The 27,403-nt window shown below is 31.4% G+C and overlaps 1 protein-coding gene across 7 annotated transcripts in view; it reads left to right on the top strand.

The window, feature by feature from the left end:
- The window catches only part of TBC1D5 (TBC1 domain family member 5), a 571,191-nt gene that overhangs the window by 214,501 nt on the left and 329,287 nt on the right, over positions 1 to 27,403 (top strand). For 6 of the 7 annotated variants that reach the window (XM_031940325.1, XM_031940321.1, XM_031940324.1 and 3 more), the window contains one exon: positions 23,937 to 24,068. In XM_031940325.1, coding sequence (XP_031796185.1) covers positions 23,975 to 24,068 — 94 coding nt within the window. In that variant the 5' untranslated portion in view covers positions 23,937 to 23,974. Of the gene's footprint in view, positions 1 to 16,437; positions 16,561 to 23,936; positions 24,069 to 27,403 lie in introns of all 7 variants that reach the window. The other variant, XM_031940322.1, reaches the window with a different exon arrangement.

The raw sequence follows: 27,403 nt of genomic DNA, 5'->3' as shown, positions 1-27,403 counted from the left end.
AGGAGACAGAAATTCATTTCATCTTCCCAGGCTCCTGGTGGCTGGCCTGGCCTCCTGCACTTCCCCCACTGAGACCAAGGCCAGTCTGAAAGGCTCTCCAGAAAGCTGCCCAGCCCCAGGAAGGAGATAATAAAAGATTTGGACTTTGCACCTGGCTGTTCTTGTGGTGATTACTCGAACTGAAAAGAAGGCTGCTTCCAGAGACCCCAAGAAAACCGAACCAGAGAACATTACATATGACCCCTTTTCCAATAATAGAATTAATTATGAATATGTAGATATAAATGAAAGATTTAGGGTTCTTATATATGCTTTTGTTCTCTTAGGTCATAATTTTTAAAAAATCTTTTGTTCTTTGTGTATATTATCATTTTAAGATCACCAGACTATGTGGATAATCAGTCCTTGAAATCTTTTTGCAACTTCTTATTTTATAAAAACTAATTTAACACAAGATTAGGTTTTTATGTTTTGATATCTTGCCTATTCCTTGTATTGTTTGTAAACATCTTTGTCGTTTATACATTGCCACCTGGAATCAAAATTGCCATTTTCCTGTTACAAAGACCATAGGTCTCTGTGTTACTATTGTAATTATTAAATCCCACAAGTAAACTAAAGAATAGAAATTCATTTTATTTATTTCTTGATACTATTCTGATAAATGATAGACTAGCAATGATTGTCCTGAAAGAAGAATGCTAAAGTCCCAGAAGAATAGCTTGTATAAATATGAAGTTGTTAATTAACCTTACTTCATTCCCATATCATCTAATGAGGCAAACTATTGTACTCTCAAATGCAAGGTTAAGAACAGATATACAAATATGTATACAATTAAAATATAATCCATTTACTCAAACACTTTGACCATTGTAAATGTATTCCAGAGTATGATTTAGACTTGTATGTAAAACTGTGATAGCATTTAATGATGAGATAAAATAATTAGCAACATATGTACTGAATTGAAATTACTAGAATCCTATCTTCTCTATTAAAATAGCTAAAATTTATGATTTTTTAATTTGTTTTAAAAAAAATTGAAGCCATCAGAGACTAATAGTGATTACCACTCTAATGTTTATGTGTGTGTGTATATGTATTTCTCTAAAAAAATTGGCCCAGGTTTTTAAAAAATGTCAGTCAAGATTGGTGTGAGAAACAATAAGTATTCACTGTTGAAATATTTTTATTTATTATATAAGGAAGACTTTTCTTATTTAATTCTGTCACTTTCTAGTTTAAAAAATGTCAGTTATATATAGCTCTAGATAATTTTCAAAGATTTTTATATTCAGTTTATGAAATGAAATTTTTTTTTCTCTCCCAGTATTGGTCATTATTGAGTTTAAATAATTTTGTTATCATTTGGCAAATTATAATATGAGTTATAAAGTTAGTTGTGTACCTTAAAATATTTACAAAAATCTCAGGCATGGATTATCAAGTTCTTTAGTAATTATTTACAGAATGATTTCATTTTAATTAGTCCAAGAGTGAGAAGAGAGAATTCTTTTGTACCTTTGGAGTAAATGCATTACATTAATCTTTGAAGATTGTATTCTTTAGTTATAATGATCATATTTCTGTGTGGAAGGAGAACCAAGATAATGCTGACTTGAAGATCAATATGTATGTCTTAGTTACTGACTTCAGGATTTTGAGGCATAGTTTTAAATTTACCAGTGGTCTATAATCTAGGGGATGCAGAAAACGAACATTAAGGAGAGCTACCGTAGGATTCTGAAAAGAATGGTGTTTGGATGTTGCACCAAGATCTTGAATCAAGAGGGATTCTGGGATCTGATAGGAGAAAGTAGCCGATGCAATATGGTTTTAGCTGGGCTTTTTTGAGATAAGAAATTATCTAAAAGAGAAACTGTGTTCATTACAGTAAATAGTACTATTTATTGAAATCACAAAGTCCCAGGATGTTAGCAGTGGAATTAATATAATAAACACAAAGATATCAAACTCACCACCCACAAAAAACCAGGACCAAATTAAAGTGCAGTTGGGTAATGTTTAATAAAATAAATATACAGTGCAACCTGCAACACAGGTAACTATATGGTTGTCTCTATTTGAGTTTGACACCATGATCCTAATGAATGTTATTGTTTTACATTTGAGGTTGCCACATCTCAGAGAGATGAAGTGACTTGTCCATATCTAATAATTAGTAGTAGTTGTTGTTATTCATCCTTCATTTTCAAAGAGGACCAGTGATATCATGGGTGATGTCTGTAAATTGGATTTAAGTAAGGCAGAGTTGCTTGAAGTCATCAACTTTTCACTCTCTTCCAGAGTCTTTGAAGTCCAGTGTGAGGAAAAAAAGTCAGGATGATTCGTGATAACCTGGGATTTATTCTGTGATTTTGGCATCTTTGATGTCCAATCAAACTCTAAGCTGTAATTGTTCTCATATTTCCATTGTCTTATAATAAGTACTATAATTTGGTTTTTGATCTAGATTTTCTGACTCCCAAGTTTCATACTTTTTCCATTATACTATATAATTAAGCTGAATTAAATACTTGTGAAACAGGAAAATCTTGTATTGCATTACACATTAGATGTTGGTAGCAATTGAATTCTCTTATATTTCAGTTGTAACTTGTGATTTATTTTTTAACCAGTAACTGAATGCTTTTCTTCAAAACAATAAGAATGCCATTCATATTATCATTATTAAGGGGTAATTTCACACCTGATCATATAGTACCATAGCTCTCACCTAAGATTCTGTGCAGTTGTCTTGGACTCTATTCTGCCTTTATGAAGTCACAGTGCCTTTTGAATTAGTTAGGTATAGAGGCTAGGGGGCAACTGAGGCTAGCATTACTGCTTCACCCTGGCCATTGTGGAACTACCCTCTTAGAGACTTTTGTGGGGGCCATAACATTGCAGCCCTTTTAACCCATTTGTTGACATAATTAATACCTCACTTATGGAATATTCATGTTGGGTATCAATATCCCTATTAACATTCCTTCATTTTTCTTTATAGTGCAGACTCTGGGCTCATTCTCTCAATTCTTATTCATCCTGAAGTATTGGATCCCTTGAAAAGGTCACTGACAACTTTTCTCAGGATTCTAGGAGGGGATATATTTCTGGTATTATACCTCAGGAACCCCTCTGTATGGTGTTCCCATAAATTTTATTTATCCTCTTATCCTCTTCCAAATATCAGTTAATTAATTAACATCAAGTAACTTTTGTAAAAAAAACTATTTACCCAGAAGACATAAAAAAGTCTAGAAAAAGCATAACCACATCCCTCTGAAAATGAGGAGTATTCTTCCCTCAATATACCACCTTGGTCTCTGGGGAGATCATGTTCAAGCTCATCATTCAACCATCTAAATTTGCTTCTGGAGTTAATAGAGCCCATGGAGGCACTGCTCCTTTGTTTCCATAAGGATACAGTCTCTATCTCCTGAGGAATTGATTCCTTGGTGGCCTCAAGTACATCAAGTTGCTCCTCAGGGATGGTTCCTTTCTTGGCTTGGGGACAGCTGTTTCTGGCTCTTGTGGCTGAGAACTTTGCCTCTTCTGCCCTTTCAAAGTGAGTCTTTTCCCCTTACAAGAGTTGAAGTCTTCAGGTTTATTTAATTCCATGCTACTCTGCCTTTGCTTTTATTTGTTGTCTACTTTATTTGTTCACTGCTCAGTATCTTTATATTTTAACCAATACCAAAAAACTTTGGTAATCACTGCTTTAAAATATAGAGGGCAACTAGGTGGTGCAGTGGATAGAGCACCAGCCCTGAAGTCAGAAGGACTTGAGTTCAAATCTGGACTCAAACATTTAACACTTCCTTAGCTGTGTAACCTTGGGCAAGTCATCTAACCCCAACTGCCTCAGCAAAATATATATTTTACATATATATATATATATATATATATATATATATATATATATATTTGGAGATTTAGTATCAATAGACTTCCTTCCAAGTTTTTTCACTATTTTCCTTGAGAATCTTGACCTGTTCTTTCAGATGAATTTTATTCTTTATCCCAAGTCTATGAAATCCTTTGCTGGTTTTCAATGTGGAATGTCTTAGATAAATAAATTAATCTAAGGAGTGTTGCCATAAAAATGGCATTTTATTTGGCAAAATCCAATTATGAGCAATACATTTCTCCGGTTATTTAGGGCTACAGTTGTATAAATGGTAATTAGTAGTTGTTTTCATATCTTGATATATGTACTCCAAAGTATCTTGTACTTATTTTGAATGAATTTTCTCTGTCTTTTTGCCTTTTTCTTTCTTTCTTTCTTTCTTTTTTTTTTTTTTTTTTTTTTTTTTTTTTTTTTTTTTTTTTTTTTTTTTTTTTTTTTTTTTTTTTTTTTTTTTTTTTTTGCTCTTTTCTTTTTTTGACTTTCTTTGTATACCCAGCACCTTAGAGCAGGCTTAATAAGGCTTGTTAACAGACTAGTGGACAGAAATGTTGATAATTTACATTAGTTTTATATCCTGCAAGTTTGCTCACTATTAATTATTTCTATTAATATTTATTTGACTCTTAGTTATCTGTGTTGAACATTAGAGCTGCAAAAGGGGAATAGCTTTGTTTCATTTTTACATACTCTTCTTCCCTTGATTTCATTTTCTTGTCATATGGCACGTTTTAAAAATTTTGCTAGATAATAGTGATAAAAATGAATGCCTTTCTTTCCCTGAGATTTTTCTAGGGGAAGTCTTGGAGTTCTTTTCATTTTATATAAAAAGGAGAGGGAATAAACATTAATGTAGTGTCTTCATTTTCCAGATACTATACTACAAATAAAGCAGTTTTTACAAATGTTACCTCATTTGATCCTTATAAAAATCCCTACTATATTATCTCCGTTTTGCAGCTAAGGTAACTTAGGCAAACAGGTTAAATGATTTGCTAGAAATTATCTAAGACTGAGTTTGAACGTGGCTCTTCCTGACTCCAGATCCAGCATTAAATCTACTGGGTCATCAGCTAGCTAAAATATTGGCCCTTGTTTTCACATAGATACAACTTAGCACTGTAGAGGAATAGTTCATTTACCTCCTGTACTTCCCAATCTAATATATCAAAAAAAATTTTCAGTTATCTATTGACATGTTTATTTATATATTACTTTTATTGTCAATGTGATATTTTAATGTAATTTTATTCTTTTGAACCAATCTTCTTTTTCTGCTGTTGTAAAGTCACCATTATCATAATATATGATTATTATGTTGTTGTGGCTTTTTTATATTTAATGTGATATTTTTGCATCTTTTCATTAGCTATATTAGTTTATATTTTTAAATTATATTTTTATAACTAGATTTTAAAAGAAAGACAAAACAAAGGAATCATTTTGTTTTGTATTAATTTTAAATCTAATTATAGACATATAATTGTAGCATCAAAAATGTTTGGAAAGATCACTTTCCCCCTTTTCAAAGTTTATGTAATACTGAAATTCATTATTTTTTGAATGGTTGATTTATTTGTAACACCATCTAATCTGGGGAAGGCTATTATTGTGGAGAAGGAGAGTAAAGAACATTACTTATGGCTTATTCAACTGATTTTTCTGACATTATTTAAATAATTTAGTTCTCTTAATCCAAGTATTTCATATCATTTTGTAAATAATCCATCTCATTTATCAGTTTTGTTGGTGTAATTGGGCATAATAATTTCTAATGATTTCCTTCAGTTCTTTTTAAATTATTGTGTATTCTTTGTTTTTATGGAAACCACTGATTTTTCCCCCTCCCTTTAAAATTAGACAGTTTAACTATTTATTGGCAACATTTTATTTTATTAAGGATTTTTTTCTTTAATATGAGATTCCTAATTTTATTTTTCAGTTCATTGTGAGTTCTAGTTCTTTATGTGGTTTTGCCTTCAATTTGTCATCTTACTTGGTTTTTTAAATTCTTACTTGGTTTGTTGTTAATTTGCTACTTTGCTTGCTAGTTTCTAAATTTTTCATGCCTAGTTCATTGAATTGTTCTTTCTCTGGTTGATAAGTATTTGTGAGATATAAATCTTCCCCTTAGGACTGAATTTGCTGGAGTCCATTTGATTGGTTCTCTCTCTTTTTTTTTTTTAAAATGTAATTTCATGTTCTTATTCTAAATTGGTTTTGGACTCAGCATTTTTAAAAATTTCCATCCTATTTTATTTATACAATTACACATAAAGATAGTTTTCAACGTTAATTTTTGTAAGATTTTTAGTTACAATTTTTTTCCATCTCTCCCTTCTTTACTACCTCTTCTCCAAAACAGCAAGCAATCTGATAGGTTATACATGTTCAAACATTTTAAACACATCTTTCATATTAGTCATGTCATGAAAGAAAAATAAAAAAAAACCAGGGGGGAGGGGAAATCACAAGGAAAAAAGCAAACAACCAAGCAGAACAAGGTAAAAATAGTATGCTTCAATCCGTACTCACTCTCCATATTTCTCTCCCTGCATGTGCATGGCATTTTCTATCCCAAATCTTTTGAAATTATCTTGGGTCCCTGAATTGCTGAAAAGAGTTAAGTCTACGATAGTTGATCATCATACAATCTTGCTGTTGCTATATACAATGTTCTCTTGGTTCTACTCACTTCACTCAGCATCAATTCATGTAAGTCTCTCCAGGTCTCTCTGAACTCCTGGTTGTTTTTTATAGAACAATAATATTCCATTACATACATGTCATAACTTATTCAGCCACTCTCCAACTGAGCTACACTCACTCAATTTCCAATTCCTTGATATAACAAACATATGGGGGTGATTATATACATGATGTACCTCTTCTTTTTGGTTCATCTGAAGTATAATAAATTTTATTTCAGCCTCTTATTTTAACCTTGTCATTCTTTATGTTGTGAGAATTTTGCTTTTAAACAAGCTATTATTGCTTCTTTTTAATCTATTTACTCTTCCCTTCAATGTTATGTTTGAGTTCATTTCATTCATAGCAAAGCTTATGACTGTTAATCTGCCCCCAATGTTAATGAACTATAATTGATATATTATACTTCTGCTCCGTCGCTGTTTTCCTCTTCCCTTTGCCCTGTTGTTCCTTATTGCAGATTTTTATTCTTTGTTTTAATCTTAACTTCATGTTCCAAACTCCAACTGTAGGAATTATTTTGCTTATAACTACTCCCTCACCTAGCACTTTTACTTTTAAACATCCCTTTTCCCTCTCCCTATCAGTTAATTTTCCCATTTAATCTATTTCTATACCATAGTTGTGTGTGTGTGTGTGTGTGTGTGTGTGTGTGTGTGTGTGTGTATTTAAACTGTTTATTTTCCATTTCAAATTAAAGTAAGATCTTTGGGATGCCTGTTCTCCCCATCCCCTTCTCAATGTCTATGTGCCCTTAACCTTTATGTATCGTGCTCATTTTGGTGCATTTTTAGAGCTATACTGTGGTGTTAATAAGAAATTGAGGATTCTTTGATTGCTAATATGCTGCCATCTTGTCTTTCACATATTCTTAATAAAACTATGTTGATTCTGTGATCACTGTTACCTTTTTTCTTTGTTCAGAAGCCATCCCTTTAATTAATTTTTCTAGAATATCACATTTCAACCAAATGAATGTCCAGCTTTTACCTTGGTAACTTTTGATCATCGTGATACAAAGTTAACTAATCTCGCTTATGGAACAATTTTCTTACAAATTTAGATATACAATGTATATAAATTATACTTATAAAATTAAGTTTCTCCTACAAATAATAGCAGCAATAAATTGTATATAGATTTTTATACTTTCTTTTTCTAATCTTTTTTCTTTCAATCATTCTCTTTTCCACTTCTCTTTCTAACTCTTACTATAATTAGCCAACATTAACAGCAAATGTTTGCTTTGGTTAAATTATTCAGAACATTTATTTTACTTGTCAAAGGTTAGATCAGGTTGTTGTTTGAACTGGTAATTAAATGCAGCCTAATATGGGCTGTCGTATTTATATGCGCTATAAACCTTGTTTTCTCTTCATTCTGTATAATTTTATAATGTTCATGGTGACATTTAGAAAGACTTTCTGACTTGACTGCTTTCTGGTAAAGGAAGTGTTTTAAATGATATTTAAAATAAGCATTTGAAGTGAGAGTGTCCAAAATTACAGACAAAGCTAACTATATTTTTAAGGTTCTTTTTGACATGCTATATTGCTATAACAGTTTTCATTAAATAGAATATACTGTTAAGTAACCTAATTATTGAATGAGAGGTGCCATGATATAAAGGATAGAGAGCTAGCTTCAGAGCCAAGTCAATTGAACTTTGTGTATACAAAAGCGGCCTAATATTAGGTTTGTAAATTAATATCACTTGATATCTGTCCTCTGTGCATGTCTCTAACACTTCAAATTGCAGGGCAGGTACCAATTTTGTTAGTTTTTTCTCTAGTAATTCATTGAAATCACTGGCCCAGCTCCTGTCCTTACCCCTATCCCTGTCCTTATCCTTATTCCTATTTCTGTCCCTATTTTTAAAATTTATATTAGGAGAACATCTAAATACTAGACCAAACCAGATGTCTTCATGATATACTTTAATGCCATGTTGTAGTTAGAAATTTTTGGATATAATTTCACATATTAAAGTAAACAAAGATATCTACTATGCTACTGATTTAAATAATGAAGCAAAAATTGTCCAGTTTATGAATATATACAGTTTTCTGCCTTGATATGTTCATATCTCTTTATGAAAAATGTTGAGCTAGGTTATGCTATTTGTCCTACTACTCTTTGACTTTCTATTCTCAGAATACTTTCATTCATGTCATTACAATCGTTGGATGTATTTTTCATCTACATCACCTCCTAAAAATAGTTTCTTTAAATTTATCAACTTTTGGTAGCCCAGTAATTTTTAAAAATACATTTTTATTCTACATTTTCTGCAACTGTTTCTCTCATTAATGGGTAACCACAGTTTCCAATTCTTTGCTACCACAAAATGTACTATAATACATTTTTGTAATGTTTTTGAGTTTTATTTCTGTCTTTGACCTCAGTGGTAAGTATAGAGGATATGAATGTGTTTTCATTTTTCCAACATAATTCAAATTTATGTAAAAACTTGAATCAATTCACATTGTCTCCAACAGTTATTATTAAGGTTAAAATATAAGCTCCCCCATTGTAAGCTTCTTGAGGAACAATCTCTTAGCATAGGACCTGGTATATTATTTATTATATTGGTGTAGCTTAGTAAATACTTTCTGATTGATTAGTATGCTAACTCCCTCCAACACTGATTTTTCTGATTTTTTAAATATATTTTTGCAAATTTAGAAGGTATGAGGTAAAAAGTCTCTGTCTTATTTTTTTAATTAATGATTTAGATATGGTTTTCTTATGATCCTTTAAAATTGTGCAATTCTTCCTTGAAGAGCTGTTTATCCTTTGACCATTAGATTGAGAAGTAGTCCTTCATCTTGATTTATTTATACATAAATACGTTTACACATAGGCACATTATTGTGTACATATAATATATGTTTATTTGGATAGATACACATAATTACATATGTACACATGGAATTTATACAAATAGTATATATATATATATATATATGTATATATATAATAGATTAATATCTGTCTGTAACTCATAACCCATATAAAATATGAGAATTTTATCATGAAAAATAATGCAGTCTTTTATATTTAAGTCATGTATCCACTTGGAACTCATTGTGATTTGTAGTATAGGATGTTAGTTTGGTCTTGTTATTGAGTTGTTTTAGTTGTGTCCAACTCTTCATGACAAAGATTGTGGAGTGGTTTGCCATTTCCTTTCCCAGCCTACTTTATTGATGAAAAAACTGAGGCAAATAGAGTTAAGCATCTTGCCCATGCTCATGCAACTGGCAAGTATCGGAGATCAGATTTGAACTCAGGATGAGGGTTTTTCCAGACTCCAAACTTGTTGCTATAGCCATTGTGCCACCCTGTTGCCCAGATTAGACCTTAATTTTTGCCAGACTACTTGACATTTTTCCCCTAGTAATTCTTGTCAAATTGAATATGTATTCTAACTTTGTTTTTAGACTCATCATTATTGACTGTGCTATAAGGTATAATGACATCTGCCTTTTGCTTATCTAGTTTTTACCCATTAATCTACTTTCATGTATTTTAAGCCAAACCAAGATGTGTTGATGTTTAGTGCTTTATAATATAGCATTTGAATTCTGGTAATACTGTGTTCCTTTTGACCCTGGTTTTTTTTTTTGTTTGTTTGTTTGTTTGTTTTCATTATTTTCCTTGAGGTTGTAGAGCATTGAATTTTTTCTAGTTCTAAAAATTGTTCTCTTGATAATTTCATTGGTATAGTATTATATCTGCAAATTAGTTAAAGGAATATAAACAGTTTTCTTATGTTGGTGTAGCCCAGCCATGAGCTCTGTCTTTTCCCCTTGTGCTGTTGCATGCTACTGTAATATGTGCTTTTCAGCTGACTATAGTCTCTTTGTAAACATCAGCAAGTTGATGAATTTCTGCAGTATAAAATGTAGTTTGTCTGGGGATCTTGTGCTTTAGAGAAGCAACTGTTTTTAATCTTTACATACACCAAGCCTGGCACAGAAACTGTAGTAAAAGCATCTGTAACTTAAACTGCTCTTTGAAAAGATTTTAAATTTGACAGTTAAGCATTTTAATTGGTTCTTTTCCATCCTGACAATCTTTAAAAGTGGATATCTGTGATTTCAGATGATTGAAAGTAGATATGCATACAAGAAATAATATATCATCTTTATTATTGTATCAAATATTCAGAAAATGCTTAGAGAAGGGTAGTATGTAAGCAATGTATATTTTCATGAAAAATAATGCATTACATTAAAAGAATCTGTGTTTATGTTGTGGAGTTGAAATTTTAAATACATAAAAGTCAGAAAATTCAGAGTTATGGTCTGTAGAATTGTTATAACTCAACTTGTATTACTGTAGTATGTGTTAATATGTATTTTTCTTAAAGGTATTACTACAGTATACATTACTGTACAATGCAGGACTGAGCTATAGATTTTATATTCTGTTTTTTTTTTTTTTTTACTTTTAAAAAACTTGTATGCTTTTCTTTTAGCTTTAATATGTATCCTTCACTTTTCCTCCAAAAATTTTTATTTCAATAATTATCAGATAATCCCTTTTTGGCAGGGCCAGTACTTTATTGGGTATTTTTTAAAATTGTATTTTTTCTTTAATATGCTATTTTCAAGTCATGTAGACTTGAATGTGGTAGGTGTTTTGTTTTGTTTTTTTCTAATGTATTTTCTGGCCATTTTATTAATGACATGGTTAGAAATGAGAATTAGGTGATTCCTTCAAAATATTCCATGTAGTTATTAACAAAATATAAAATTTATTTTGATACATCAAATTGACTAGTTTTACATCTTTTTTTTTGAGCCAGTCCACCTTCCCACTGAAACTAATAATGAATTGTTATGGAAAGAATAAGCAAGAATAAGATGAAGCATAAGATACAAATAATTGAAAATCTAAATAATTAAAATAGCTTCATTTTGGGATGGGGTGTTTGCAGTGGACAAATTTTTCAATCTAATAAGGTTTCTTTGTTTTTACTTTTTGGGGAAGGAAATATACAGAGTTGCCATAATAATTACTTACCAAACTTTTATTTTGATTGAAGTAATGAGAAAATCATAAAAGCCTTACAGAAGAAAACTTTGTAAGGGAGGAGGGAATTCTGTGTTTGATGTTAAAAATAAGGTTCTTTTTCTTTTTCTATTATTTGTAAGTTTTTTTTTTTTTTGTTAAAATATAATTTACTTATTTAATGTAAATAAATAAAATGAAAATTTTTAAAAAAGAAAAATGTTAGAGAATAAATAAAGCAGATTTCATTCTCTTATACTTTCTATTTTTGTGTACTTTTCAGGTAACTTTCATTAAATCCATATATTGCCTTATAAGTAATGAAAACATTCATTTCAACAAACATTTTTTATTTAATGTTTATAATTTGCTGTTCTAATATTTTGGATACATAGACAAAAACTGGAATGGTCCCTGTCAAGAAGTTTATATTCTACTCTTAAGGATGTTGTGAATGAGAACACACACACACACACACACACACACGCACGCACACGTACATATATATATTCACTTTTTCTCTCTGTCTTTCTCTCCCACCACAATGCTAGAAAATTAAAATAGATAATAGATAATGAATATAGGAAACATCCAGATAAAGTTTTGTAAGACTAATATCTTTTCAGAGCTATATATCAAGAAATTTAAAATAGAAACTATACAGGACAAAATTAAGTTGTCCCAGCTTTTGAAAAAAAAATTAAGAGGAGGAAGAAAGAGACAAGAAGGAAGAGGAAGGAGAGGAAGATGATAATCCTGATTGAAGAAGGCTTTCAATAAGTAGTTCATACTTTTTCCCAGGAGCTGTTGGGAATCATTTTAGTATCATTTTTTCTGGTGTTATAATTGATACTACAATCACTTAATCATCCAAAAGTACTCATTTTGAGTGATACTTAAAGCACAGAGGTTTTCCCAGCATAATCTTTTGCTATTTCTTTGTCAGCCTGATCTTTGTTAGACTCAGATCAGGTAACAGGCCAACAAATCTCAAAACTGAATATTTGACTTTAAAAAGGTAAAGTAGAGAAGTAAGGGGGACTAGTATTGGTGAACACTGTTTACAAAAGACTAGGTTAAAATCTAGCAGAGAGTAATACCAAGATTCCTAAGCTGTAAGAGTTTGCACGAACGTTTATGAGATGAGCTGCAAGAATAACTGGCATACCTTTATATTGGAAAAGTTAATGTTTGTTCATTTGTGTCAGTTGTGTCTGACTCTCCATGATCCCATTTAGGATTTTTGTTGCAAGAAATGCACCCTTTGCTTCTTGAACTCACTTTATAGTTGAGGTAACTAAGGCACAGTGAAGTAATTTGCCCAGGTTCATACCAGCTGTATGTGTCTGAGGCCAGATAGGAAGATGAGTGTTTCTGAGTTCAGGCCCAGCACTCTTTCCATTGTACCATCTCACTGCCCTTTTACGTAGGTAGTTAGGACCAATGGTGCACTTAGCCTGAAATGCAGGGTTAGCAGTGCTGCTGCCAGGCCCAGGTTTGATGAGAGAAGGCCTCAGAAAATCTCAATTGTGATATTGAAGGCATATTTGCAATCCGTATTATTTGCTATCATTTACATGGATTGATTGATCATTAAAATTCCCCAAAGTAATGGTATCTCATCTGGATTATAATTCTATGCTTTACTGAATTCAAGTACATGTTCGTTTAAGGTCCAGTCTTGTTCCCTCATATAGTACAGCATTTTTTATATTATATATACATGTATCATATATGTTTTAGATATAATTAATATAGGAAGGTTATAAGGAACAAGGTAAAGGCATTGCATATAATTAAATTTCCTTCCAGCCACGAAATAGAAAATACCATAGGATTATATCAAATTTTGCTGCCCTCATTCTTTATGATCTAATTTTAATCTTTCTAATAAGTAAAGCTATTCATTTGGGCCCAACTGATTTTTTTTATAACAGTTTTAAAGTTTAAGCTCTAAGCACTTAAACAAGAAAGTTAAGTGTCTTTTTAAGTTAGCTGACTGCCATGTATAACAATTTTCTACATGAAACTGTTCATCACATATGATAATGGTGGACAAAATCTAGTGGGTATAAAATTATGGTTTCTTAAAGCCTTCAACATTAATTTTTCATTCTGAAAATTAGGTCAGTACTTGAACTTCTTATGAAGTTAGTATTTTCAAACTTAAAGAATTCTTTTCTTTAAAAGTCAAAGAGAATTAGAATGCTTTAGGCTTTTTTTTTTTTTTTTTTTGCAAATAATGAAATATTACTGATTTGCTTAGTGTTGACACAGGAAAAAGAAATTCTAATCCAAGTGAATTATATAACCTAAACAATACATTAAATGTAGGAAAATGTTCATAGTTTAAGGAAACCAGTGATTTTCATATTTATATCTGAAGACCTGAAAAGATCATGATGGGGATTTTTAGATTGGTCTTTTTAAAAAGCTCTTGGTGGCTAAAACATAAGAGATATTTTAAATGTTTGGAGAAGCAATATGAGTATAATAGCTTCTAGGAGATGAAATTTTTCATTGAAAATATTTTGTGATGTCACAATGAGAATATTTGAATTTAAGATTGTTATTCTTGAAAAACAAAAATTTTATACTTAGACCAAAATCTTCATTTTATTTTGAAATTCACTGTTAATACAAATTTATTTAGAGTCCATACTAGCAGTTTTCTTTTGCCACTATTTGATTTAAAATTAATTTGAAAATGTATGCTTTAACATTATTTAATTTTTAAATTAATTTCTACAAATGTTTCTTATTTCTTATTAAGGATGTTGTTTCCTATGTAAATTTCTTCAATTAAAAAAAGGTTTCCTATTAAACAATTTCTCCTTCCTCTATTCCTTGGAAACTTAATTAGTTCTTATGGGCATCTCCATGATGTTGATTCAGATTTTTGTATTCATCTTGAGTCATACTGACTCAAGATACTTTAAACTTGTTTAAACATGTTCAGAACTCAAGTTGGTCATTCCCACTAGAAACTCCCTCTCTTTTTCCAAACTTTCCTCTGTCAAAGGTACCACTGTCTCTCCAAGCTCCCAGCTTTGTAACCATGGCATGATCCTCGACTCCTTGCTCTTCCTCACTCCATGTATCCAGTTATTAAATCTTGGAGTGTCTGCTTCTGTACCATCTCTGCCATCCAGTTCCTTCTCTTCAGTCACAGCTACCACTCATCTACCTCCTCATCCCCTTTCACATAGTATTGAAACAGCCTCCTAACTGGTTTCCTGCTTCATTCCTATTCCCTGCACTCATCCTTGCTGCTGGAGTCTTTTTTCTTCAGCACCTCTCTGACCATGTGATTACCTTACTTCATTGATTATTTTTTCGATTCCTATAGTCTCTATGATCAAGTGTAAATTTTGCTAATTATCTTTCAAAGTCCTTCATAGCCTAGACCCAACCTGTCTTTCCATTCCCATTGGACATTACTATTGTCTGTTTACACGCAGAGCATGTATGCATACATATATGTTTAGTGCTCAACCACAGTACCTGGCATATGGAAGTTGATAAATGCATGCTGATTCATTCATTAAAGTCAGTTAAATTCATTTATTAATATACTTTGAGGGTATTCTCAGTCATGTTCCTTGTGCCCACTGAATTGGTTTGTATAGAAATCATTGTCAGCAATAAATCACTGGTTTGATTTAGTCAATATTTTTTTTTTTTATAATTTCTTCAAAATAATTTCATCTTGGCAAATTGCCCCCTTTAAAATTAAGAAAGATGATATTGAAATATTACTGAAATTCACTAATACTACAGTGTAAAATAGAGGCAGCTAGGTGATTCAGTGGAAAGAGTGCCAAGCCTAAAATCTGGAAGATTCATCTTCCTGAGTTCAAATCTGGCCTCATGTTGGGTCATATATTCTTCCATTCTCCATGAATTTGAGAGGGAAACTATTCCTTGCTCTCATAATTTGCTTATAGTTGTTTTGATTTTTCAAAAGTTACTTCTTGCTATGACTTTATTGCATCTGAGTATATGTGAAGTGGTCATCATTTTCTTCTGGTTCCTGATTAGTTGGGTTGTTTTTGTGGAAATTCTAATTCATAACTGACTCTTTACTAAGTGTGCTATCTTGATAATATGTGAAAATTATAGGGTTAAATGTGCTTACCTGTGGTAATTGATTTTAAATATATAGATCTTCAGTTCTTAAACCCTAAGGCCCTTTGCCCAGAAGTACAGATAGCCTCACCTCTACTCTTTACCATATACTTCTCTCCAAAGTTTTGAGAGGAACAGTTGATGTTTGTGGCACCAGATTGATGCATTTGTCCCTCCTTAATTTTATATGATCAGTTTTTGAAAAATTTAGCCAAATTCATTGCTGGTTTCATTTGGCTGTTGATAGTTCCTGTCCTCAATTTTTTTCCCCCATTTTTTCATACATTTTTGACTTTTCAGTTTTACAGAATTTTAGATCTACAAGATGTTTTATAGGTCATGTGACTTGACTTTACCTTTTGAAAATAAAGAAAATTAGGTCTCCAAGTAAACTGACTAGCCTAAGTTCATGCGTTCTTTTTTTTTTTTAAAACAGATTTATGATTATTAACCATTGACAATAGATTAAGCAGAGTAACAGTAAAAAGTAAATGCATTTTAAAAGTTACTGTAGCAGCTTAAAAAGATAAACTGTTAGAAATGATATTTAAACAAATCCAGTAAAATAATTTTGAGCCATGGGCTGTTTTTTGTTTCTTTTTTTTAAATAAGTATTTAAAGTTTCATTTAGGTTTTAATATAAAATCATCATTCTTTTTACATTTCAGTCCTTTCTGGAAAAAAATGCCTTTTTGAACTAAACCAAATGGGATTCAGAGCATAAATTAGAAGATAGCTGAACAGTACTCCAATCTCAACTATAGCCCTACCTCTTTCATTTTTTAGTTGAGGTAAGTGAACCCTAGGATTACAAAAGTAATAAAGTGGAAGACCTGGGATTCTGTTCTGCAAACAAATGATCACCATTTCATAATATTTTAGTTTTTGTTTTGATTTTTTCTTTTTTATTAGTATTTTATTTTGTTCCCAATTACATGTAAAAACAATTTTAATATTCATTTTATTTTGTAAATAGCATATAAAGGTGTAAGGTTGTATGAGACTGTGAACTCTAAATTTTTCTCCTCCCTCTTTTCTTCTCTCCCCTCTCCCCAAGACAGAAAGCAATCTGATGTAGTTACATATGTGCAATCATGGAAATGTTTCCATATTAATCATGTTGTGAAAGAAGAAACAAACCAGAAGAAAAACAACAAAAAAAGTGAAAAATAGTATGTATTCAGACTCCATCAGTTCTTTTCTCTCAAGTTAGATAGTTTTTCCTCATGGGTCCTTTGGAATCGTCTTAGATCTTTGGATTGCTTTGAAGAGTGAAGACATTTATAGTTGATCATCATACAGTGTTAATATGTAAAATGTTCTCTTGGTTCTGCTCATTTCACTTTGTATCAGTTCTTATAAGACTTTCCACGTATTTCTGAAATCACTCCGCTTGTCATTTTTTATAGCACAATAATATTTTTGTTCAGTTTATTCAGCCATTCTCCAATTGATGGGCATTCCCTCAATTTCTAATACTTTGCCACCACCAAAAGAGCTACAATAAATTTTGTTTGACCAATAGGTCCTTTTCCTCTCAACCCACTAATTTTTTTTTTTTTAATCTCTTTGGTATACAGACGTACTAGTGGTATTTTTGGATTAGAGGATATGCACAATTTGATTGTCCTTGCAACATAATTCCAAATTGTTCTCCAGAATGGCTGGATCATTTCATAGCTCTACCAACAGTAAATTAATGTCCCAGTTTTCCCACATCCTCTCCAACATTTATCATTTCCCTTTTCTGTCTCCAACTCTTGTCAGAGTTGTTTTGATTTGCATGTCTCTAATCAATAGTAATTTAGAATATTTTTATATGACTATACATAGCTTTGCTTTCTTTATCTAAAAAATGCCTGTTCACATCCATTGACGTGTTCTTATAAATTTGAATGTGATCTCTATATATTTGAAAAAATGAAGCCTTTATCAATCATTTGCTATAAAAATTGTTTCCCAGCTTTCTGTTTTCCTTCTAACCAGTTGCATTGGTTTTATTTGCGTAAACCTTTTTAATTTACCATAATCAAAATTATCCATTTCACATCTCAATGCTTTTCATTTCTTATTTGATCATACATTCTTTCATTCTTCATAGAGTTGAAAAGTAAACTGTTCCTTGTTCTCTTAATTTATGGTTGTTTTGATTAGTTGTGTTTGTGGAAATTTTAATTCACAACTGTGAATGTGTGCTATCTTGATAATGATAATATATGACAATTTTAGGGTTAAATGTACTTTAAATTTCCTGTGATAATTGTTCTTAGATAAGTAGCTTTTCAGTGTAGCTCCAGAGACAACTATTTAGTAGACAGCATTTGAATAATACAAATGTGAAGTTGATAAAAATGGATTAAAGTTTCAGGGTGGTACCAATGGTTGATATTTAATATTGAATGACATGTATTAAGACAAATGCTTTTATATATAATTTATTTGGCATTGTAAATGCATTTATCTTGTGAGATACAGACCCCCTATTGCCACATGAAGTATTCTGGAAAGGTTTGGAGTAAATAAATAATAAAACTACTTTGATATACAATCTAACAATATTAAATATTAAGACTTTCAGATGATTGATTTTAATTCTTAATTAACTTATTTAAAGTCCAATCTAACTCTTTTGTGTTAAAGATTGACTGACAGGAACTCAAGTGGTAGAATTTTTATTGAATAAAACCCCAAAACATCATATTTTACATCACTGTATTCATCTTTGGCTAATGTGACAAGTAGTATTCCCCTTCTATCCTCACTTGCCATTCTATTTTTTGATCAATTTATTTTCCATCTTCCAGTTATGAGGATGTAGTTTCATTTGGATGCATTTACCCTCATCAAGATGCCATTTCTCAGACTATGCATAGTCCTCATGGCAATCTTTTGATGTAACCTTTTCTTAAACTCTAGCAGTAGTCCATTCAAGATGATTTTTTCATCTAAGAGATCTTTATGTAAAATAATAGAAATTTCAGTATTTTACTTATAAGTTTATCATCTATCAAGAATTTAAATGAATGGAATATTGCTTATCCGAGCTTTTCTCTGAATAAGGTTGTCTTTAGAACAGCATAATTCAGAATACTAACTCAGTGCCTAAATATTAGAAACATTAAAGGAAGGAATAAAATGTAAAGATGTGGAATTTAATAATCAGTGGGAAAAAAAATTTTTTGAGACATTATCCATATGTTGCTACCTGGAAAGTGAAAAATTAAATCAATTAACCTCTAGTTTTGTGTCAACATGATTTCATTACCTCATTCCCTCTCTTTGCTTCCTTTTTGGATTAGGAGACTAGTTCCTGTTTGACTCACCATGTGAATGGATGTAGCTTAGATCTTCTTGCTAAGAATGTAAACATCTTGGGGGAAGAGAAAATTTATTTTTTGTCTTTGTATTGGTGCTTACTAAATGCTTTTTCATTAATAATAATTTTTATCATTTATAAAACTCTTTAAGGGTTCACAGTGCTTTATAAATATCTTAAGAACTTTAAAATTGACATGGGATACACTGACAAGCCAGCATGGCATGCGCTTATCAGAAAAGGTGCCATGGTCTGTGAACAAAGCATAATGGATAATCCAGAGGAAACATGAGATGTGCAAAGTTAGAGAAGCCCCCCAAATGTTCATGGGGATTGTTTGTGTCCGACCGGTGGCTGAGCATTCCAAGCTTGTGTTGGTCTGGTCCATCGGGACACACTGATTTGATTCTAACAGTGATGCCATTTTGGTCCTCTTTGAAAATGAAGGACAACAACCAACCACCAAATATCACCATATTGATCATGTGTGTAGAGAAGCAAGCTGTTCACTTTAACTTTTTTTTAAATTAACTTTCCATTTAGCTATATATATATTTTACAGTTCTTTAATTGTGAAAACATGAAAAAGTTTCATTTTTTATTTCTTCCGAGATTGTCTTTTAGCAAAACTATATAGTCTTAAAACTTTATCCATTTTTACTCTTACTCTATTTCTTTAGAGTCCATTAATCTATTTTGAATGCTTTCCTTTTAAATATATTTCCCCTTCTAGGAAAACAACTGGTTTTACAGGTCTTATAACTCAGTAATTTTTTTCATATGAGGTTAATTTTTCATTTTAAAAGAAATTTGCAGATATTTTTTCCTCAGATTATACACTGGCTAGTAAAGTAGCATTTAAACTTTAGAGCAAAATCATCTGTGAATTTATAGGGAGGATGAGGCAAATTCAGCTTTTCTAGTTATGTGACTCAAAGGAAAGCTGTTCTATGTGTACTTTTGACTTGTTTTATTTTTATATAATTCATTACATATAATTTATATTATGTATAATTAAATATGTTTGTATAACAATTTTAAAATAGCACAAAAGCAAAAATAACATAAATAAGAATGCAAAATAATATAAAATTAAAATAATTACATAGATGTAATATATAATTTTTATTATATTTTATGTTATTGTTCCATTGCTAAAATGGGAAGATAAGGTTTCCTCCATATCTATATCTAATACTTCTAATACCACTTTTCACGTTTACCCTTACTAACGTATAGATTTGGGTGTCTTTAGGCTCTTTCATTTTGGGAAATATTTTAATAAGTGTGTTAGAGTAATTTCTTAGTAAATCATAAGTGTTTGTCCTGAGTTTATTTTTTCTTCAGTATGCCATATGAAGAAAGGTGATTTAAAGGCATAGGCCTTACTTGTTAGCTGTAAGCCTGTTTCAGGAAATAATTTTTGGGCTAAGTATTATCTTATATATAAAGCATTTTTACATTGGTCATTAGTATTTTTAAATGTTGATCAACATAAATATATTCAAATAAAAGTTATTGCTTTTGAAAAAATAACCTCTTGGAGGGGGAGGGCAGCTAACTGGCACAGTAGATAGAGCACTAGCCCTGAAGTTAGGAGGATCTGAGTTCAAATGTGGCCTCAGACAATTAACACTTCCTAGCTGTGTGACCCTGGGCAAGTCACTTAACCCCAATTGCTTCAAGGGGAAAAAAAAGAATACCTCTTGGTTACTCATAGACCTTTTGAAAAATATAAAATAATTTCAGATTAAAAATGTTTTAAAATTGTTTATTACTCTTCTAAAAAAACTAATCACATGGCATCTAGTTTTATAAGAAAAATAAAACAGCACTACTTAAAAATCAATGCAAAAATAAATGTCAAAATTCATTATTCATGATGAACAATCAAATTTTTTAAAGCTACTCTCCAGTCTAAGTCAAAAGCTGTGAGTCTAAACTGATCAGGGGGGAAAAAAATAAAACATTCAAGTCATTTCAAAAAAATATTGAAAATAACTTCGCTAATTTGCCTCATTTTGATCTTTAAAAAAAAAAAAATCCAAGGCCAAAAGATTTGCCATTTACTTGGTATATGAGGAAGAAGTCGCTTCAATCTCTTTGAAATCTGCAAAATAGGAACAACAGTGCCTGTTTTACCTCCTTAGATTAGTGAAAGTATAATGTAACCTACTTGAGGGAGGAGGCATTTTCTTTTTTTTATCTTTGTATGAGTATGTAGATGGATAGCTAGCTAGTTAGCTAGCAATTTTAATATGTTCAAAGAAGTGTGCTAAGTGCTGTGGATATAAATGCAAGTAATGCGGTTAAAAAGTACATATAGGAATGCTGGAAAGACAGAGAAGAAATCCCAAAAAATTATATAGATGCCTGATCAAGGCAAAATAAAACCAAAACTCATCTGTCATATGATTGAGAGGGATCCAGATTTTAATGGGAGGAGGATAATACTGATGACCCTAAATTGCAGATGGCATCATGAGGAGAATTCTGGGAAGTTGTCAGCATAGCACATCATTCCAGGCACAAATTAATAAGTATTTCTTGATTAATTGAAATTAAATAATATAAAGTAATTTGTAATTGTAAAATCTTATAAAACCAATATTAGATTCCCAACCCCAAGCAGTCTTTTTGGACTATATTGCAGTCTTTTTGGACTCATCATAGATTGCAGTTTCCACTGTGCAATATTGCAGATATAGAATAAAACTGTACCAATTTTGTTGTATGTTAGGCATATAACATTTGTTGCCTTATTTACTTGCCATTTATTTATCATAGCCAAATAGCACACACAGAGAAAAATATGGTTACTTAGATGTCCTCAATTCTATTTAAATTTTTGTTAACTGTATTTAGAAAACTAATTTTTAAAAATCATAAAACATAAATTCTTGGAAAGGAAAAAGTACCTGAGAGATTATTTTAATTGAGATCCAGAGAGGTCATTGATGCTCCTTATCCGAGATTACCCAGCTAAGAGGAGGCAGAACAAAAACTAAAACCTAAAGCATTTTGTGTTCCACTGGGATACCAGACAGCTTTTTATCCAAACTGGCATATACCTGGGCATGAAAATAAGTCATAAAAATGGTCAATGATAGATTTTTAAGTGTTGAAGGCATACTGTCCCTATTAAAATCTATTTTTTTTATACAATAAGAAGAATTGACTCTGCTGGAAAGGGTAGAATTTTGTAGAAACTACTCTTTGAAAATGAAATGCAAAATAATTTTACTTGACTTAGAACTAAATTAATTGACTGAAATAAATTTATGTAAATCAGTTCAATTTTTATGTTATCTTATCTTTCTTGTACCCATTGTTGATAAATTCAAGTATTGCTGAATCTACCCTATGTGTAGTATTGATGATTGATGGTTGTGATTATCATATTTTTTCATTCAGTGCAATTCATCAAACATATAGAAAGTAGCTACGATAGGTAAAATTCTGGCTTGATAGTCTGTCAGTCCTAAAGCATTGTGAGAAGGGTAGTTTTATAGTTATTCACAAACTACAATTGAATAAACTCTGTTCCCCAATTTGGCATAAATCCATTTGAAGAAACAGCTCAGAAAGAAGTAAATAAAAAAAAGTTCTAATGTAAGAACCATATTCTCACGTGTAAAAGTCGCATCCTTTTGAACAAAAAAGTGGGAGAATGGATTTCATTTTGTGATATATTTTTAATTAAGATAAATAGTATCTAATTTACTATAATAAAACATAAGATGGTTCTACAAATATTTAAAGTCTCTGAAGTACTGGAAGACACAGTGATTCAACTTGATTCTTCAATTCTTTTTTTGACCATATGTAGGAAAATAAAAATCCTGATTGGTAGAAAAATTGTTTTAATGAAATTACTTTAATAAAACGAATTTATAGAAAATTATTGAAATTTATAATTCACTTGAGCAAAATAAGTGAATTCCACTTTCTCTTGAAGTTATGGATCCATCAACATTTCTTGAATCAGTTAATGAATTGGTTCATATGTTATCAGTTGATTAATGCATTATTATCATACAGATGATTAGATGCATCATCTATAAAGCACATAGTATATGCTAGGAACTAGGAACAACAGGAAAATAAAACCGTTTCTGCCTTTGGAGCTTACATTCTAAGTAGAAGGCAATGTGTGCATATATTATCTGCAGTATGTATGCCTATTTATACATATGTATACATTTATATAGGCAATGCTTAAGGCAAAGCGAACTTGTGGGAAAGGTACCAGTCTCTCAGAAGACCAGGAGCATGCCCTGCAGAATGCCAAATCTTAAAAGAAATCACGAGCTCCAGAAAGAAGAATGTTTTTTTTTGGGGGGGGGAGGGGTGGTAAGGCTGCAGCAGCCACAGCTAAAATATGGAGTTAGAGGAAGCCCAGAGCTTCCTGTATAAGGAACATCAAGAGTGTCACCTTGGTTTAAGAGTAGGTGGAGGGTAGAAAGATAGGGACAACCCATGAAGAGTTGTTTTAAGTGCCAAAAGGAGGATTTTAAATGTTATCCTAGAGATAAAAAAGCAATCTCTGGAGTTGATTGTGTAGAGGTAATAACTTGGTCATGATTTCAAAATCCACTATTATTTTAGTGTTTATGTAGGACTTTAAAAGTTTCCCTCCACTTCCTTGGGCCTCAGTTTTCTTATTTGTAAAATTAGTAAGTTATACTAAATGGTATCCAAGCTCCCCTGTTCTAAATCTCATTATTTTGTAATTGTGGGGGGTTTGTTCATTTTGTTTTATTTTGTTTTTATTTTTGCCTCTTTTGCACAGTTTCAGATTATCATTTAAGAAATAATTATAATCACTTCTGTGTGTTTGTTTTCCCCCAGATATCCATCACTTTGGGTGATCGTTGCCATTACTAGCTATGTTTCATTCCTTCTCGGAAACTCGTCACCCTTTGCAGGCTGAAGAACAAGAAGTTGGCGTTGACCCTTTGCTGGGTTACTTGAAGTCTGAAGGTAAGCTTTGTATTCCCATGCCTTCCTCTTTATCTTTGGATAGGTGAGAGTCCACTGATAACGAACTTGTCATCATTTGTTTAATTCTCCCAACGAGACTGAGCAGGACGACTTTTAAGAACATTTCACAGAATGTGCATGGTATACTGTGACAGTAGGGAAAACACAAAAAGTCAACTTTTAATTACATACAGCAACATTAACCACATGTTCAATACACTGTCATCCTTTGTAAATCATAAACCAGACAGTGATTTTAGCGGAAAGATGTAGAAATGCAAAGTGGGCTGTGTCCAGCCCCTTGTAGCAGCTTTAGGAGCTGATTTTTCTAAAATAAATCATCCTTTTTTTTGTTTTGAGTGCATAATTTCTTCCCCTCTAAGCTTACGTTATACTAGGATAAGACTTTTTTTTTTTTTCTATTTTTCTTTGTAACTCTTAAGATTCAGTAATGATTGTAAGTGAACGGTAGTATCAAATGTTTTTCCCCTATTAAATTAATTTGTAGTGATGATGTGACCAAGACTTGTTCAGCTTACCAAATGGCTAAGGACCTTGCAGATAAGGGACTCTTCCTTCTGAGCAGCCACATAGAGAGATATTCTTGCCCTACAAGCACTCTCATCTTGTCTTAGAATGTTCCTTTTCCTGTGTTTGATTATGCCCTTGCTGAGGTAGACAAAACGGGCTTGTGACTTTGTTCTCTACCAGGACCCTCCCTAACTCTCTAGAACCTCTCCCTCTTCCCCTCTGACTTTTAAGTGGCCCCCTTTACTCATAGCTGGCAGCTACATCAATTTAATCAATCTGTTGTGCCCCTTTTTATGAATAAAAGGACTCCTACAATAATGCCTTTTGTGAGTTTTTCATATTCTGAACTGCTATCCCAGAATCTGGTATTTCATCAGTGAGAATACCCCATAATGCCTTTAAGTCCTTTTCTCTATTCCATTCCCTTTCTAATCATGTATTAGCAATTATAACATAAATTTATTAAGAGGAAATAATAAACTTATGCTTCTTAGAAATTTTATCCTTTCCAAGAAAGTGTTCAGCAAATTTTTAGACACAGTAATCCTAAAGGCTGGTCTGCTACATAGATACCAGTAATATTCATTTACCATCATCAAGATAATATAACAAAAATATTTTTAAATTGGTCAAAATAACTTTTGTATATTTCTTGTCCACATAATCCAAATTTTTCTTAAACATATTTTTTTACATTTACTTTTATTACATTCTGCGATTGAAACATTCTGTTCATTTATCTTCCTGGTAAGTTGGAGTTTAGTTAATTTAAGTGATTTGAGAAATATATTTCTACTAAAATGAAGTGTATTTTATTCTGCTTTTTTTCCAATACTGTCTTGAAAGCAATGTCACTCTTGCTATTAAAAATATTTTATACCACCCAGTGTCCTAATCATTATGTTTTTGATGTGTTAAGGAGTTCCTAAAATAACTGTTGACATTTTAGCTGCTCTTTAGAATTTTGTTTTTATTTAAAGTGAGATGGTTTGTGATTTCATCTACATAGAGAACTAACGTTTTGGAAATGAGAGGCAAAAACCCATATGTAATTCCTGTACTTAAAAAGTCACCTAGGAATTTGGAAGCTCAGTTTACTTGTCATAGAAATGCTCTGTAGAAAGAGGCAGGATTTGAATGCAAGTCTTCCTTGCTGTTGAGGTGTGTAGTCTTTTATGAACTGTGCCTTATTGCCTTTCAGGTTTTCCATAGGAGATAATTAGGCTATAGTGCCATATTTTAAAATGCAGATGCCATATTCGGATATGGCATAAAGCCTATGTCTTATTTTTAAATGAATTTTCTTTAATGTAATGAAATAAAAAATTATTAAGTAAGAAATAGTTTCTCAAAACTAAGTGATATTTAATTAATGAACTCTGAAAATAAGTATGACTCAGGAGCAACACAAAGTGACTTTTTTCTTGATGATATATATATTTTCACAGTTTTTTGGAGGGAATTAGAGGGTTAAATATAAATTTCATCCTAACTATTTCTCTGAAAATAATTTTTTAAACTCTGTTACAAAAACATTTTAAATTAATTTTTACCTGTTATTGTTTGTGGGAATGCATAGTTACCTTGACTGAAAAGGCTTTTCGTTTATATCCTATCCTAACATTTCTCTGACATACAGAGTTATTAGGACTGAATTGATGTTTAAAAGTGCCATTAATTCATTTACCCCAAATGTTCATTAACAATGTAAATGTATGCTGATGTTCTATGAGACAAGGAAGTGACTAATGACTCTTCGCACTAACAACACTTAAAATGAATAGAAACTTTAGATAGCTAATCTTGAAGTAATCAAGACCCTCATTCAGCTTGGCTTCTCTGTATGCTCTAAAACAGCTGTCAACTGTTAAAAATATATACAAAACACACACATACGCACATGCACATGCAAAGAGAAAGATATGTAAATATATGGCTCTTCAAAGTCATAAAGGTTACTAACCATAGTGGATTTTGTGCATTGTATATGTAAATATTTTATAGAAAGCATCTATTTCATCTTCATAAATTTCCTTTTTTGAACAGAAATGTGCATTGCATTTTAATATGGACTTCCTATTCAATTGAAGTGTCATCACCTTACTAGTATGTTTGTTTATTTTTAAAATGTTTTTGTAGGAACTTCCAACTTTAGATTTTAAAGTGTTTATATATTTTTGAAGCTTTACCACAGCAGACCCTCCACGATTCTTTTACAGTTGAATATCTATCTGGCTATTAAGTTGTTCCGTTTGTAATTAGTTGAAGACTAATGTAGCACTAGCAGTGAGTGAGCAAAATAATTTCTTTCCTTTTTTCTTCCAGTAAACACCCCTCCTCATATTCTCCCCAGTCCTGCAAATGGGCAGAAGCCCTACCATTTTTTTTTTTTTCAAACTGAATTTTAACTATTAATGAGGAAAGCATGCCATTAAAAAAGGGCCAAGAAACACCGAAGAAAAACAGAAACACTAAAGCAGTCAAAAAGTGATTATTTGGGACTAAGTGTATGTATATGAAGAATGGAGAGAGTTTAAGGGGTAATTGAATGTCTAGTGAATGCTCTTTCTAGGTTATGCCCTTTAATGATACTAAATCCATGGATGCTTGGATCTTTTATTTTTTAATATTAAAGAAAATAGGCATTCTTCTCTATAATGATTGGAATACAGTAAACTTGGAAATACAGCAGCCATTTCTAGAACCTGTAACTAAAGTAGTGGATGATTCAGCAGAAAACACATATTTAATGAAATTGGGAACCTGATTTAGTATCAAAATACTGTGTGAAAATCAAAGTCAAA

Source organism: Sarcophilus harrisii, chromosome 5 (genome assembly GCF_902635505.1).
Source record: "Sarcophilus harrisii chromosome 5, mSarHar1.11, whole genome shotgun sequence".
In the NCBI taxonomy this organism is placed as follows: domain Eukaryota; kingdom Metazoa; phylum Chordata; class Mammalia; order Dasyuromorphia; family Dasyuridae; genus Sarcophilus; species Sarcophilus harrisii.
This window is presented reverse-complemented; position numbering and strand designations above follow the sequence as displayed.